Source organism: Rhododendron vialii, chromosome 13a, assembly GCF_030253575.1.
Source record: "Rhododendron vialii isolate Sample 1 chromosome 13a, ASM3025357v1".
In the NCBI taxonomy this organism is placed as follows: Eukaryota; Viridiplantae; Streptophyta; class Magnoliopsida; order Ericales; family Ericaceae; genus Rhododendron; species Rhododendron vialii.
This window is the reverse complement of record NC_080569.1, coordinates 24,554,569-24,569,370: the sequence shown is the minus strand read 5'-3', so window position 1 is coordinate 24,569,370 and position 14,802 is coordinate 24,554,569. Positions and strand designations below refer to the sequence as shown.

The window sequence follows — 14,802 nt, the reverse complement described above, 5'->3', positions numbered from 1 at the left end:
TCCAAAAAACAACACTCACCTAAGCAGAGTGTCGGCGGTCGAGGACCCCGAATGTCGCTCTCTGATAAGCGTTCAAGGGATGCTATTCCTGAGATGTACGTTGCACCTTCGGCAATCATTGCGCCGAACCCTCGGGTCATGGTTGTAACCACAGTCGAGAAGACAGGGTCACCTTTCTCCATAGACATAATGGAAGAGGTCCCCCCTTCCAACTTCAAGGTCCTGAAGTTCAATACCTACTATCCAAGGTCAGATGCTTCGACCCTTGTACAGGTCGATGTCTGCACTCTGTGGACTTAGCGAGGCCATGATGTGCCTAACATTCTCCTTAAGCTTGTCGGATGCCAGCATGCTGTGGTACACCCAGCTCAAATCCGGGTCGATCAATAGCTTCGGTGAGTTGGAGCGTTCGTTCACATCTTGGTTTGTCGGGAGCAATCAGTGGCCGAAGACTATTGAAGTTTTGACAGACTTAAAGTGGAAGGTCGACAATTCATTGAAGGACTACTCGAATCGCTTCTATAATGTCTATAACTTGGTTGAAAGCTGTGACCAGAAGACAGCCGCCACATCTTTTAAGTGCGGTCTTGATCGAATTTTTGATCTCTTCAAGGAGTTGATGCTCCGGCCGCCGGGCGACATGTCGGACGTAATGCACACCGTTGCCCATTATATTGAGCTCGAGGAATATAATGGGGGTTCCGGTGTTGCAGAGGTAGCCGACTTGACTAAACTGGCGGCGAAGGAAATAAAAAAGCAAGTCAATACCGTTGCCAAAAAGGAAGGCATCGGCGGTGGCGACAATAGAGGAGGTGACAAGACGTGGGACCGACCACCAAGCAATGGACGGGACCATCTTGCCTTTACCACCTATTTTAAAGAGCCCATTTTTCGTATGCTCCGTGAGTGTAGACGGCTGCCTGGATTCTAGTGGCCAACAAGAGCAGTGGAAAAATTAAGGACCGCAGATAGGTGTGAGTCGAACCAGTGAGTGTTCTGCTCATTCCATAATGAACATGGCCATTATACGATGACATGTTAGCTGTACAAACTCTATCTCGAAGAGCTTGTCCAACAAAGGAGGATGAACCGTTGGATTGATAGGACCAAGTCATCGGACGCAGAGGTCTGGCGTGGGCCCGGGTCCTAGATGACGTTGTACAATGTATACATGGTCCAATGGGTCAAAACCATGCCAATAAGCTCCATAGTGAACTATATCGGCCTTCTCTTTTCGAGGTGATGGTGACACATTTGTCTCTGAAACGCAAGATGGATGCTCGTCACACGTGGGAGGTCACGTTCACCAAGCAGGACATGGAATGGGTGTTTTTTCCCTACAACGACGCTTTAGTCCTTTCAATACCCATCCAGTGGAAGGTGATTTGGCGAGTGTTGGTCGATCAAGGCAGCTCGGCGGAGATTCTGTACTACTCAGCATTCAAGGCCTTTGGCTTTTCCAAGGATCAATTCTCTCCAGTGGATGCCCTTCTAATTGGCTTTACTGGGATTCTGGTCTACCCAGTCGGCAAGCTAGTACTCCCGATTTTTTCCAGTTTGGTACAGCTAGATATAGAGTTTATTGTGGTAAATTTGCCAAGCCCCCACAATGCCATCCTGGGCAGTAACTGGTTGCATGGCATGAAGGCTGTCGCATCCATACTCCACCAATGTGTTCAATTCATCGACGAGTCTGGTAGGTAGAAACCATTAAGGGAGATCAAATGGCTTCCAAAGAGTGCTTTGTTAATTCCGTCTACGAAAAATGCAAGGCAAAAGAAGTTCAATGGATTGAGGTCCCTGAATTACCGAACGACAGCGTACCCGGTGAAGCCATGAAGGAAGCAATACATGGACTGAATGAGGTTGGCATTCCCGCCACTGACAAATCTATCGAGGATTTAGTCCAGGTCCCAGCCAACGAAGACGGTTCTTGGTTCTTGGTTCTTCCTAGTCAGCTTAAAGCTTGGCGACACCGAGCGTGACCAGTTGGTCCAATTCCTCAAGGACAACATCGAGGTGTTTACTTAGACCCCATACAAAATGCCGGGCATTAGCCCTGATGTGATCAAGCATTCATTACACGTGGACACGGTAAGACGACCCATAGTGCAGAAGCCTCGCCGCGCCTCAGCGACCCACGCCGAGGCCGTGAATGATGAAGTGGAGTGCCTTATCGAGGTCGGCGCAATATGTGAAGTTCAATACCCAACCAGGCTGGCCAATCCGGTTGTGGTAAAGAAGAAGAATGGCAAGTGGTGGGTTTGCATAGATTTCACCGATTTGAACGATGCATGGGCAAGGATTGCTTTCCCTGTCCTTGGATCAACCAGCTGGTTGACGCCACAGCCAGGCATACACGGCTCAATTTCACGGACACTTACCGAGGCTACCACCAGATAGCCATGGATGAGAAGGACCAGGAGAAGATGGCCTTCATCACCTCCAGGGGGACTTACTGTTATCGAGTAATGCCATTTGGGTTGAAGAACGTCGGGGCCACTTTTCAGCATATGGTGGCCATATTGTTCAAGAGGTAGATCGCTCGGATCATGGAGGCTTACATAGATGATATGGTCACTAAGAGTAAAGATGCGGCAGATAATCTACTTCATCTCGGTGAGATATTCAAGATCTTGAAGAAGTTTAGCCTCAAGCTCAATGCAGAGAAGTGCGCCTTTGGTGTTGAGTCCGGCAAGTTCCTCGGCCATCTTGTCACTCGCCAAGGGATCGAAGCCGATCCGAACTAGATCAGGGCCATGCAAGACCTCTGTGCTCCGTCCATGGTGAAAGAAGTTCAACGGCTCACTAGCATGGCTGCAGCTCTTAATCGGTTCAATAGCAAATCCTCAAATGTTTGCCGACCATTTTTCCAATCAATTCAGGGTAGTCGGAGGAGTTTTCAATGGACGGCGGACTGTGATCGCTCTCTCACCAAGCTAAAAGTCTATCTATCTTAGGCCCCTTTACTTGTAGTTCCAAAGGACGGGGATGACCATTTTCTCTACCAAGCCATGTCCGAGCATGCTACGAGTTTGGTGTTGGTACGGTAGGAAGGCTCAGAGCAGCAGCCAATCTACTACATAAGCAAGATGCTGGTCTCTGTTGAGACGTGTTACTTGCCTATTGAGAAGTTGGCCTTGGCTTTAGTTACGGCTAAGAGGAAGCTCTTACCGTACTTTTAAAGCCATACCATTATCGTCATCACCAAGTACCTATTGGAAGCCGTCCTTCGCAAGGCAGATTTGTCGAATTGAATATGCAAATGGTCCTTAGAGTTGGCTAACTTTGACATTCGATACCAGCCTTGAACGGTCATCAAGGGACAGGTTCTGGTTGACTTCGTCCTCGAGCTAACACTAAGCCAGGTGGAGGGCACGAACTCCAGTGACCCCTCGTCACATAGTGAACCAGCCGTGCTAGCTCCTGGACCCTGGTTGAGCCATTCAGTGCATGCTGAGTTTATTACCAAGCATCCCATCCTCGCTCACCGAGCGAAGCTTTTTACTAGGCATGCTTGGTGGGTTCATGTCGACGGTGCATCCAATATCCGTGGGGCTGGTGCTGGGATAGTGTTGGTTTCACCGAGTGGGACCTTGTATGAACATGCTCTTAGCATTGGTTTTCCTGCTTCCAAGTACGAGGCCCTAATTGCCGGGCTTCGCCTCATCCAACATATGGGTGTCGATGAGGTCCAAGTTTATAGCGACTCTCAGCTTATAGTGAACCAACTCAATGACGATTATGAAGCCAAGGATGCGCGCATGAACAAGTACATGAGCAACGTCATTGCTCTGACCGGTTCTTTTAAGAACATGATTTTCAATCATATTTGCAGAGATCTTAACTCGCACGCTGACGCTCTGACTGGCCTTGGAGCCGTCTATGCTACGCATGATGGCAGTTGAATGATTGTCCTTGGCGAGGTTCCTTCACCGAGCTTTGAGCCAGGCCTATAGGAGGTCATGGATATTCATTTGGCACCGAGCTGGATGGATCCTCTTATCTCTTACTTGAAGCATGCCACCCTTCCTACTGATCGCAAGGAAGGTCACAAGATTCGCTGCCAACCTGCCTCCTACTTCCTCAATCCTTCCGGCGTCTCGTACCGCCGGTCTTACACGAGTCCCGACCTTTGTGTGGTTCATGAGCAGGAGGTACCAGGCATCCTTAAAGAACTCCATGGTGGGAGTGCTGGCAGCCATACCGGCGACCGATCCTTGGCTGACCGTGCCCTTTCTCATGGTTACTGGTGTAAGAAGATGGTGCACTCTGCTACCAAGTTTGCCAAGTGGTGCGAGTCGTGCCAAAAACACTCTCCACTTCTCCACTAGTTGACCTTGCCCCTACAGCCAATCTCCAGTCCTTGGCCCTTTATCCAATGGGGTGTTGACATCATTGGAAAGTTACCTAAAGCCCTCGGTGGTTTCACACACCTCCTTACCGCCATTGATTACTATACCAAGTGGGTGGATGCCAAGGCGCTCATTACGATCACGGCTATCGATGTGGAGAACTTTCTTTGGAATCAAATCTTCACTCGGTTCGGCATGCCGTATGCCATCGCGTCTGACAACGGCACCCAATTTGTGGCCGATGCCATCAAAGCCCTTTATAAGAAACACAATATTCAGATGAAGACGGCCTTCATTTCTTATCCTCAAGGGAATGGGCATGCTGAAGCTGCCAACGAGGCCATTTTTGCTAGTCTGAAGAGCCAACTTACCAATAAACACGGCAAGTGGGCAGTTGAGTTACCCGATGTGCTACGGGCTATCACACCACACCATGGCATGTCACTGGCTGGATCCTTTATTCTATAGCGTTCGACGTTGAGGCCATGCTCCCGGTGGCGGTTACTCGCCCTACAGCTCGAAATGCTACTTTTGACGTCCCGACGAATGATGCCATGTTGGCTGCCGAGGCAAATCGCATTGATGACCTCCGAGACGATGCTCATGTTAAGTACGTTGCCTATCAGCAACAGTTTACTCAGGGCTATAACAAGACTGTGCGGACCCAACCTTTCAACGTGGACGATCTTGTCCTTCGGCAAGTGGTCCAGAAGAAAGACTTGAAGAAATTTATGCCCACGTGGGAGAGTTCATTTCGAGTTGTAAAGAAGATGGGCTATGGTTCTTATGAACTCTATGAGATGGACGACATAGCTGTTCCTAACCACTAGAATGCGCAGTGGCTTAGGAAGTTTTATGCTTAACTTTTTTGAACTTTTTCTTTTCTGCTCTCAGTTGCCTGTGTAAAGCCTTGTGCTGCTCTTCCGTTTCAATATAGTTCTCTACTTGTTTGGCTATTTTCTATTTTTTATTTTTTATTTTTGGTTTGTTACTGTCGGTGGGATTCTTGTGCTCATTCACTTAAGTTCTCGTGTTAAGACCTAAAGGGCACCGGGGCACGCTCTTTTAGTGCCTGTTCAGAGGAATGGGTCATGCCATATCCTGAAGGGGGCATGCTCGACTTTTGCTTATTCTTTTGCTTTGGCAGAATCGTACGCTGCTTTGGTAGGTATCTGCTGATGCAGGGGCTGGGTATGGCAAAAGCTGGGGATATTACAATATTGAACCAACCATGTGCATGAAGTGCAATACATGGGCTAACATGTGCATAAAGTGCAGAAACATATAACAAGTGAAACGAAAGTAAACTTCTTTTTTTCATCCAAGAGGCCTTTAAAAGCACCCCATCCAAAACAAACTTATAATCACCGGGGCTCGGCAATGGGAAACTGTTCTATGCCGGCCCTAAGTACAAAAAATAGGAAACAAAGAAAAAAATACAAAGATGGAAGAAGGTCTAAGCTTCATTAGTGCCGTCTTTGTTGGCACTGGGATCCGGCTGCTCGGAGTGAAGCAAGTGGCTTGACAGCTACACGACGGGCACCACCGGATGTTCCCTTTGGTGATCGACCTTGGGGACCTCGGCGTAATTGAGCCCAACATGGTACCCAAGGAGGAAGGAGTTGTTGTGAGTCTCCTCAACCCTTTTTATCTCCCCCTCCTTAAAAGGCTTTTTGACCATGCCTTCCACTTGCTTCTTGTAATGTTCCCTGGCCTCGTTGTATCCAGCGTCACCGGCCTCTTCAAACATCTGTGGCAGATCCTCCTCAAAGCATTTCTTCTCCTCCAGCAACCGATCCCGCTTTTCCTTAAGGTTTTGGACCTTAGTTAGCAGCTGATCCCTCTCCGCCAACCCTTTCGCAGCTTCGGCGACAGATCTTTCCAGCTTTATGACTTCATCAGCAGCCGCCTTCGCCTTTTCCCTCTTGATTTTGAGCTCCCCCCTGAGTGATCTCCTTGACTCGAGGAGGGAGTCCATGCCACTGTAGGCCCGGCTGGCGCACTACCTAGCCTGCATTAGAGGAAATGGTCAGCATTTGGAAAAAAGAAATTATAGAGTGACGAAGTGATGAAGATATACCTTTGCTATGAGGAGGCATAGCTTAGTCATGCTGTGGGCCTTCCCTTTCAGCAGATTTTCCATATCTTTGGGGAGGGTTACCCCCTTTAGTAGGGTCATGGCAGAAGAGGATTCTTCGTCAGGCTGTTGATGACGGTTATCATGTGCCCATCTAGGCATACGAAGGCCAGCTCAAAGAGCGCTGAGGATCCTTTTGGCTCGGTGAAATCACTCGTGGCATGGCTTGCCCCGATGATCTCCACGTCATCCTCGGCGGTCCTGGCCCTCTTCTCAACCCTTTGATCTGCCCCCTTACCGGCCGTGCTGCTCGGTCTTCGGTGGCTGGAGCGGGGTGGCTGGGTGGTGACAGTGGCAGGGAGCTAAACCACCTACTCCTGATGCTGCTTCGATGGTTGCAACTATTGAGTGTTGGGCAGATTAGAGGTGGAGAGGTCTTTGGCTATGAACTGGTCCCGAAGCGCCTCCCCGGCGACACTGGCAAGATCCACTGGTTTCCTTACCATCTTGCTCTTGTTTTTGCGATGAGCGAGGCTATGGTAGGTGAGTTCATAGCCGAGCAAGATAGGTGTATCCCGGTCGGCACACCGAAGGAGAGCATTCAAGGTAGCCCACCTACTGGTGACGAGAAGTCCCTTATTCGGCATGGAGCAATCTACACGTAGAGAACTGTTAATATGATGCAAGATTTGTATGTATTGAAGCAAATGTAAAGAAAAGACAGAGACACAATAAGCAATACCAGGGGCTTCCCCATGGCCGGGGAACCCCCGCTTTCGGGAGATGTTGTAGGGCCTCTCTACTGTCGTGCCAGTCCTGATGGGAAAGGGAATGTCCAGTAGAGGGTCTATTGGGCCTCACTCGAAGTTGCCGGACACCCTCACTAGAACATTCCTCTACCTCTCCGTGTCGTAGAGACGACCCATGAGATGGTCCAACCACTACCGCATTGTCAATAGTACTTATCGTACGTTGGGTTCCTTGATACCATGTACACCAGCATCAAGTCACCCAGGGTGAAGGGCTGGTTGTTTAGCTTGGCCAACCTCATTGCTGAGCAGAGGATGTGCCAAGTGTTCACCGAGACCTGGATCGGTGCGAAGTTGTACGACTCTAGGAAGTATCGCAGGAAGGGGCTCATTGGGAACTTTACCCCCTCGGTAATGGTGTATAATGGGAGGATGATAAAGTCAGTTCCGAAGGTGATTCTACTACTGGTCACCCTCTCCATAAGGACGTCATCCAGGATCTCGTACTTCACCTGAAATTCGTCTTTGAAGCCCCCTGGACCATTACCGTAGAGGTAGTTGTACGGCATGGGTCCAAGGTTAGTTGGCAATGGGAGAATGAGGTTGATGTTCTTTTGTGGTTTTGGAGGAGCCTCTACCCCTCCTACATCGGGCGCATTCGGCGGTGGCCCCACAGCTGTAGATGTGTTGGCTTGGTCTCCGGCTGCCGTGCGCTCAGTCTATTCCTCCTCTTCTTGTTCGAAGCTGTGTGGGCTTGACTTGGCGACTTCATCTGAAGAACTGCTCTGGCCGTAGAGGATATCCCTGAAAGCCCTGTCACCCACTTGAAGGGGAATGTAGACACCATGGATGATAGGCAGCTCTGTTTGCTAGGCGAAATTGCTTGAGCTTTCATTAAAGCTCACGTTGCCCATCCGGTAACCCCTGTCGAGGTTTCGGATAGTTTCCTAGAGGTCTGGGTATGCGTCGGCATTTACCTTCGACGAGCCGAAGCTGGGAGAGTCCACCATGCTGAAGACCTAAACAAAAGGGAAGAATGAAGAAAGTCAAAATTCTACTTCAGCACGGTCGCTCTTATGCGCGTTCCTTCGGAGGAGAACCTCTGGATTCCGCTGGAGGAGAACCTCTGGACTCTGCCAGGGGATATCCAGTGAGATCCACCGTAGGGCTATGGAGGAGGACCGCCATTGTCCAAGTGGTGGACCAAGGCCAAAAGCGACCGTAGGGACTCAAGTGGAACTGTTCAAGTTTAGGGTCTTGTGCAAAAAATGAGCCATAAGGCATGGTGTGCTCTGTGGCAAGCAGAAAATGAAGCAGCAAAGAGATCGGAGTTACCTGGAAGTGCTAGAGTCGAACGACGGTGAGCTGTGGTGCGACGGGGAACTCTGGAGAACAATGAAGGCGAGAGTAGAAGTTCCAAAGCGCGAGAGCGAGAGAGCAAAAAGAGTGTTTTCTCTCTTGCCCCCTTCCCTTATATAATGGACAATGGGGGAGGAGGGAAACCAAGGGGTCGCGCATCAGAACCGAAACGACGAGACCATGTCCACTCTTAGAGGGCCACGTGGAAAGCCTGTATTGATTTGTACTCACGGCGTCCCCCCTTCTGCCACGTGACACTCTACGCTGCTTCAGATTCATGCCTAACCATTCAATCTCTGAGCCAAGCAGTCCCATCAGCCCTCTCTGCAGCGAATATCATCATTACTTCGAATTCAAAACGCCTATTCGTTTCTCATGAAGGCCCGACGGGTACCGCTCGGTGTACCTACCGCAGGGTGTACCCTTAGGAAAGCATTGGTTCGGCTAAGACATTATCGAGATGGCCTGGGAGGGACCACTAGTCAACTCCTCCCATCTTTGTCGAAGGGTGGAAGAAGTTGATGGGCTATTGTGGTGGGCTTGGATCGATGAAGCGACCTGGACGATGGCCGCGTCACGCTGATGATTAGTCAGACCCGTGGACTTAAAGGTTGGATGGACCGATGGTGAATAGTATTCAATATGCCTCTGCCAGACTTGTCTCGCCGGGCCAAGTTCGTTCACCAGCGGAGGAACCATGGACCTAGGTAAGGGTTAGTCGGTTATATCTTTCTGTTCGGTGGCGTCCCACCTGACCAATTGGTAACTCTACAGAAGCCCGAACACCGAACACAGCCAGGCTATATCGATTGGCAGAACCGTTAACCACCGAGCCATCCCTCCCTGACTTGGAGAAAAAGTAAGGTAGAGTCGAGTAGGTGTTGCAGGTTGCGTGACACCATTTCCCCTGTTGAACAAACGGAGTGTGGAGCTTGTGACAGTCCTTTGATAGTGGGCCTGATTTAGTGAACCAAATGGGAACCAATCACTGAGCGCGTGGTGTATACGCGTGGGTTGGGCTCCAAGTTACTGTTGCCTATAAAAGGAGTATTCCACCTTTAGAATAAGGTAATTGATCCTCTCTCTGAAACCTTAAACACACCCTAAAAAGCTTATCTTCCCCCTTTCTTAATTGACCGTTGGAGTGCCTATCCCGGACTCCTCATGATCCGGGTTTGGCATTAACGCGGGTGCTAAGTGTGTAGGTCTCAACAAAGCTCAAGATACACCAACCTAGCCACCATTCAAGAGGATTCAACTGAAGAAAGCGCTGCACCACATCATCATAGAACAATCATGTGCAAGCCACATTCCTGGGGGGAGAAGAGAAGACCAACCAAGAGTTGGTACAAAAGAAATGAAAAATGAACCAAAATAAAACTATTCACTTCAATAAATCCAGGTTGTCAAATATTGTGCCGCCTAATTCCATCCAAGTGGCTTCTAAAGTCTTCAATCGAATAAGAATTCAGGTTGTATTTTCCTTTAACCCAAAAAGCCACCCTGAGCTTGATTAAGTCCACAGCTTCATTGACATTAGGTTGTTTCTCTTTAAAAACTAGATCATTTCTAGTATTCCAGATTGTCCAAAGTACAACATATAGGGTGGTGTTCCAACAGATTTTCTCAAGATTATGGAAAGAATTGGAGAACCAAAAATCAATCAAACCAGGAAGTGTAGAAAGGCAAACCCAAGTTACCTGCCACCGCGAGAGAATGGTAGACCAAATATGCAAGGCAAGTGAACACTGGAGAAAGAGGTGAAGAGGGGTCTCAAGAGATAGAGTACAAATTAGGCAGGAACTAGCATTCAAAGGTATAATGTTTCTTCTTACCAAAACAGATCTAGTAGCAATCCTTTCCTGAATAGCTAGCCAAACGAAAGCATCAATCCTAGCAGGTCCAAGGTTTTTCCAAACAAAATTGAGGCAGTCATTAACTTGGAAAACTTGATTCTCCCATGTTAAGTAAGTTGAACATACAGAGTTGAGGCCAAAAGAGCTACATTTACAACGAGGGCAACCTTCTCTAAAGGGATCAAAGGGAAACCTGTTCAACTTTAATTGAAAAAGAATCAAGTTGGTTTTACTCCCAAGGATGGAGCCTTCTTGTAAATGTAAGAGGCCACTTATCAGAGGCAGAAGATGGGAAGCATTCTAAGACCAGAGCTTCCTTTTGGATAGAGATGAGGTAAAGTCTGGGATGTAGTAGTCCTAAGTAGTATATACCTTAAAAAAAAACCTGTCCAAAGATAAAATAAAAAGGTCCAACATGCATCCAATCAAAGCAAGGCCCAAAAATAATCGGAGGCATACTTGCAAACTAGAGAACTAAAGGGTCCACTTCTATTAGAAAAATTCATCTTACTAATTGGAATTAAGTTTTCCATAGTATAGATCATTGACAAGGAGGTTTTTGGTTTGCTTGGCAAAACGGAATTATTGATTGTTGAAAGTAATTTACACAAAATATTAGTAGAAAATAAATATAACAGCTTGTCCCATTATATTTACTCATGTCGTTTCGTGCCTGTACTTTTTCCGTGCCCGTGCCTTTTCCGTGCTCTTGCCATGCCCGTGCCACGTTTTTCAAAACAACACACCAACCACACCCACGTAGTGATTGGCGACACACTTTCTTGACTGACTTGATTGATTAATATGGTTCAGAAAGAATGCATTCACTAACATATATAGAAAAAGGTTTTAAAGAAAGAGGATTTGTTTCAGTGGTTACCCCAACCAAATACCTTAATCTCACTGCATTGGAATCTAAATCCCTTCTCTTTTTTTAGGCGCACACATGTAGTAGGAGTGCTCAACAAAAAAAATATTATTTCTCCTAGTCGTAGCACAAGAGCTTTCAAGTTGGAAGCCATTAAAAATTTGTGCATGAACGGTGCCAATACACCAAGTGTAGATCAATTGTCCCGAATGCGGTTGGGATTTTTTCATATTGATCAGTACTAGATCTTTTGTTTTGGGAAATGTGATTTGTTTATTTTATACTTTTCTTAGAAATTCGTAAAAGGTCTCATTTTTTATTATCGCTTTAGGCCTTCAGAAACTCAATGTCGACCTTGTATGGTGAAGTTGCTAACTTACTCTAAACTACCTCAGATCAAACAAGTTGTAGATCACTGGATTGGCAAAAACGCTTTGACATTATAGTGGGGATTGCTCGAGGACTTCTCTATCTTCATCGGGATTCAAGATTGAGAATAATTCACAGGGATCTGAAAGCTAGCAATATTTTGCTGGACAACGACATGAATCCTAAAATTTCAGACTTTGGATTGGCGAGAATGTTTGGAGATGATCAGTCTGAAGAAAATACAAATAGGGTTCTTGGAACTTAGTAAGTATCTCACGTTCATCTCTTCCCTTCATTATTCTTATCCATAGCTCATTTCATTTGATATTGCAATTCCATTTTATTTTGTTGTATGAAGTGGATATATGTCTCCAGAATATGCCATAGACGGGCTCTTCTCTGTGAAATCTGATGTTTTTAGCTTCGGTGTACTGGTTTTGGAGATTGTGAGTGGAAAGAAGAACAGAGGATTTTACCATCCCGATCATGACCTCAACCTTTTGGGACATGTGAGTACAATTCTTCTTTTCCTATGAGAGCAATTTTCATTATGTTTGAGAATAATTTTATGAATTGCTATTTTCGTTAGGCATGGAAACTATGGAATGAAGGAAAACCCATGAATCTAGCAGATTCTTTGATGGAGAGTCCGATTCCCACACCAGAAGTGGTAAAATGTATCCAAATGGCCCTTTTGTGTGTGCAAAATCGTCCTGAAGACAGGCCGCCGATGTCAGCTGTTTTGTTAATGTTAGATAGTGAAAACGCAATCCTTCCACCTCCTAAACAACCTGGGTTTTACACAGAAAGGTTTACTCCCGAGACGGATTCTTCGTCAACTGGTATATATCTTCTCGCTTCAAATGAAGTAACAATGTCAGCACTTCATGGTAGATAGATGGGATTGTTGTCCTAAAACCTTGTGAAGAAACTTTTGCAGAAATTATATTGTTCTTCAGTAGTGTCAGTTTTGCTCTACCAAACTCCCAAATTTGTTATTATTTTCATTATGTTCTCATCCCACACAAGAGTTGGCCTCTTACCCAAGGTTCTAAATGCCAGTGGCAGATTGCACAACCATAACGGTACCAGACCGCATAAGAAGTATTGAATGACATGTAGCGAGAATTAGGTGTAGCGGCTGTGGATTTTTCGGAAATATTTTTGTTGCCAGAGTACTTGAAGCATCCTAGTGCTCTCGCATAGGCCATAGCTGCTACAATGCTGGAAAAATGTTTCCAGAGTACTTGAAGCATCCCAGTGGTCTCGCATCGGCCATAGCTACTACGATGCTGGAAAAATTGGATATGACAGAAAGGCGGATACTAAGCGACTGTATAATGGTTTCGAAAAGCCGAAGAACCGCTTTCGATACGTTTCATAGCAGCTGGTATTGAAATCTATGTCTTACCTTCCAGTTTGGCTCTAAGTCAGCAGTTTAAACTCAACAATATGCTAAATCAATGAACACAAATTTATCCCGGGACAAAATCACCTTCTTGGTTGCGAAAAAGTGTTCTATAGTTACTAAATTTGAGGGTGAGTTTCCAAAAAAAGCCACTCGGCTTTTTGTTGTCATTTTCCAAAATTTGTTTGTGTTTGTTAATTTTACGTCAATTTTTTTGTGAATTATTGATTCGTCTCGAGCAAAGAAATATGAATCAGACAAATAAAAGTTATACTTTTACCACTTTTTTTTTTTTGTAAGAATCCAAGAAAATATTTTTTCTTGGATATTTGCAACAAAAATTAGGTAAAAATAATAATTTTTTATTTTTTGATTTCTCTCATCGAGAAGAACTAATAATCTATAAAAACTTGATGCAAAACTAACAAATGCGCAGAATATTTGAATAAGGACAAAATAAGAGGCAAAGTTGTTTTTTTTTTTCTTCATTTTTTTATAACTCTTGTGTTGAATAGAGTCGTACAAGCTGCCTCCTATGGTTTTAGTACTACGACTTCACCTCATGTGGTAATTCCTCGTATGACGCGAAATGGGATTCGTCACTGTTAGAGGTGTCAAACATGCCTATCGTGCTATTCAACTTCCGTGCCAACCATGCTTCGTATTGTGTTGTGCTGTGCCCGTTTACTCCATCGTGCCATGGCGTGCCATGCTTTAAGCATGCCTTGCTGGGCCATTTTACTTTATTGTATCATGTCACATGCCTTTTTTAAATCATGTCGTGTAGTGCCGTGCCCGATTAATTAATCGTGACGTGTCGTCCTGTGACTTTTTTGTCGTGTCGTGTCGTGCCATGTCTTTTTTATCGTGTCATGTCATGTCGTGCTTTTTTGAATTGTGCCGTACCGGCCCATTTACTTAATCGTGTGTTGTGCCATGCCCGTGCCGACCCGGCCCGTTTGACACCCCTATAATGTTGGCAGGTTGTGATTCTAGTGGGTTTTTTTTTTTTTTGATCGGCGTGATTCTAGTGGTTTTACTACGACATTTATGGCTATTCGAATTTATAGTTCAGTTCCCTTACTGTACTGTCATTTAAAGGAGTGTAAAATTGTAGGTTTTCAAGATGTGATCAAGTTTGATTGAGGTGCTGAGATGTAATGATCTTTGGCACTAGTTGTTAGATAACTGCAGGAAGTGTAAGCTTTTAATCTCAAATCCAACACCCAAGGGAAATTGTTTTAGGACAGAAGGCCAATTGCAATGTTAAGCTGGTTCTCATCATCTAAGCTTTCGATGTAAATGATTGGCCCAATTTTTTTTGGCCATCCTGATTACGGCCAAAACCTTAAACTGGCATCTATAACTCTTACTTTCATTCAAAGGTTGACAATCCAACAAGGAAATTTGCATGTTACAGGAATCTTCGTATTTCTCTCCCTCACACACACACACACAAACGTTATTTTTGTTCATGACTTTATATATATATTTTTAAATTGATCTTTTAAAATTGATATTTTTATAATCATTTTATTTTGAAACTTTTTCTCCCATTATTTTGATAATTTTTTTAACTTGATATAATTCACTAACACAAACAAAAAATAATTCATTTACACCAAAAAAATTTGAAATTTTTTTAAAAATCTTTATTAGATAAAACGCAATGTATATGTGTGGTAATTGGTATATTATCATGTTTGAATTTTGATTCAAATTTTCTTAATCATATAAAATATGTTAAAAGCTTATTTTAGT

At 45.4% G+C, this 14,802-nt stretch overlaps 1 protein-coding gene across 3 annotated transcripts in view; it reads left to right on the top strand.

Moving 5' to 3' along the window:
• The window catches only part of LOC131313104 (receptor-like serine/threonine-protein kinase SD1-7), a 62,557-nt gene extending 49,949 nt beyond the window's left edge, over nt 1-12,608 (top strand). For all 3 annotated transcript variants that reach the window (XM_058341220.1, XM_058341219.1, XM_058341218.1), the window contains 3 exons: nt 11,660-11,897; nt 11,992-12,142; nt 12,223-12,608. In XM_058341220.1, coding sequence (XP_058197203.1) covers nt 11,660-11,897; nt 11,992-12,142; nt 12,223-12,531 — 698 coding nt within the window. In that variant the 3' untranslated portion in view covers nt 12,532-12,608. The remainder of the gene's footprint in view (nt 1-11,659; nt 11,898-11,991; nt 12,143-12,222) is intronic.
• The last annotated feature ends 2,194 nt before the right edge of the window (nt 12,609-14,802 follow it).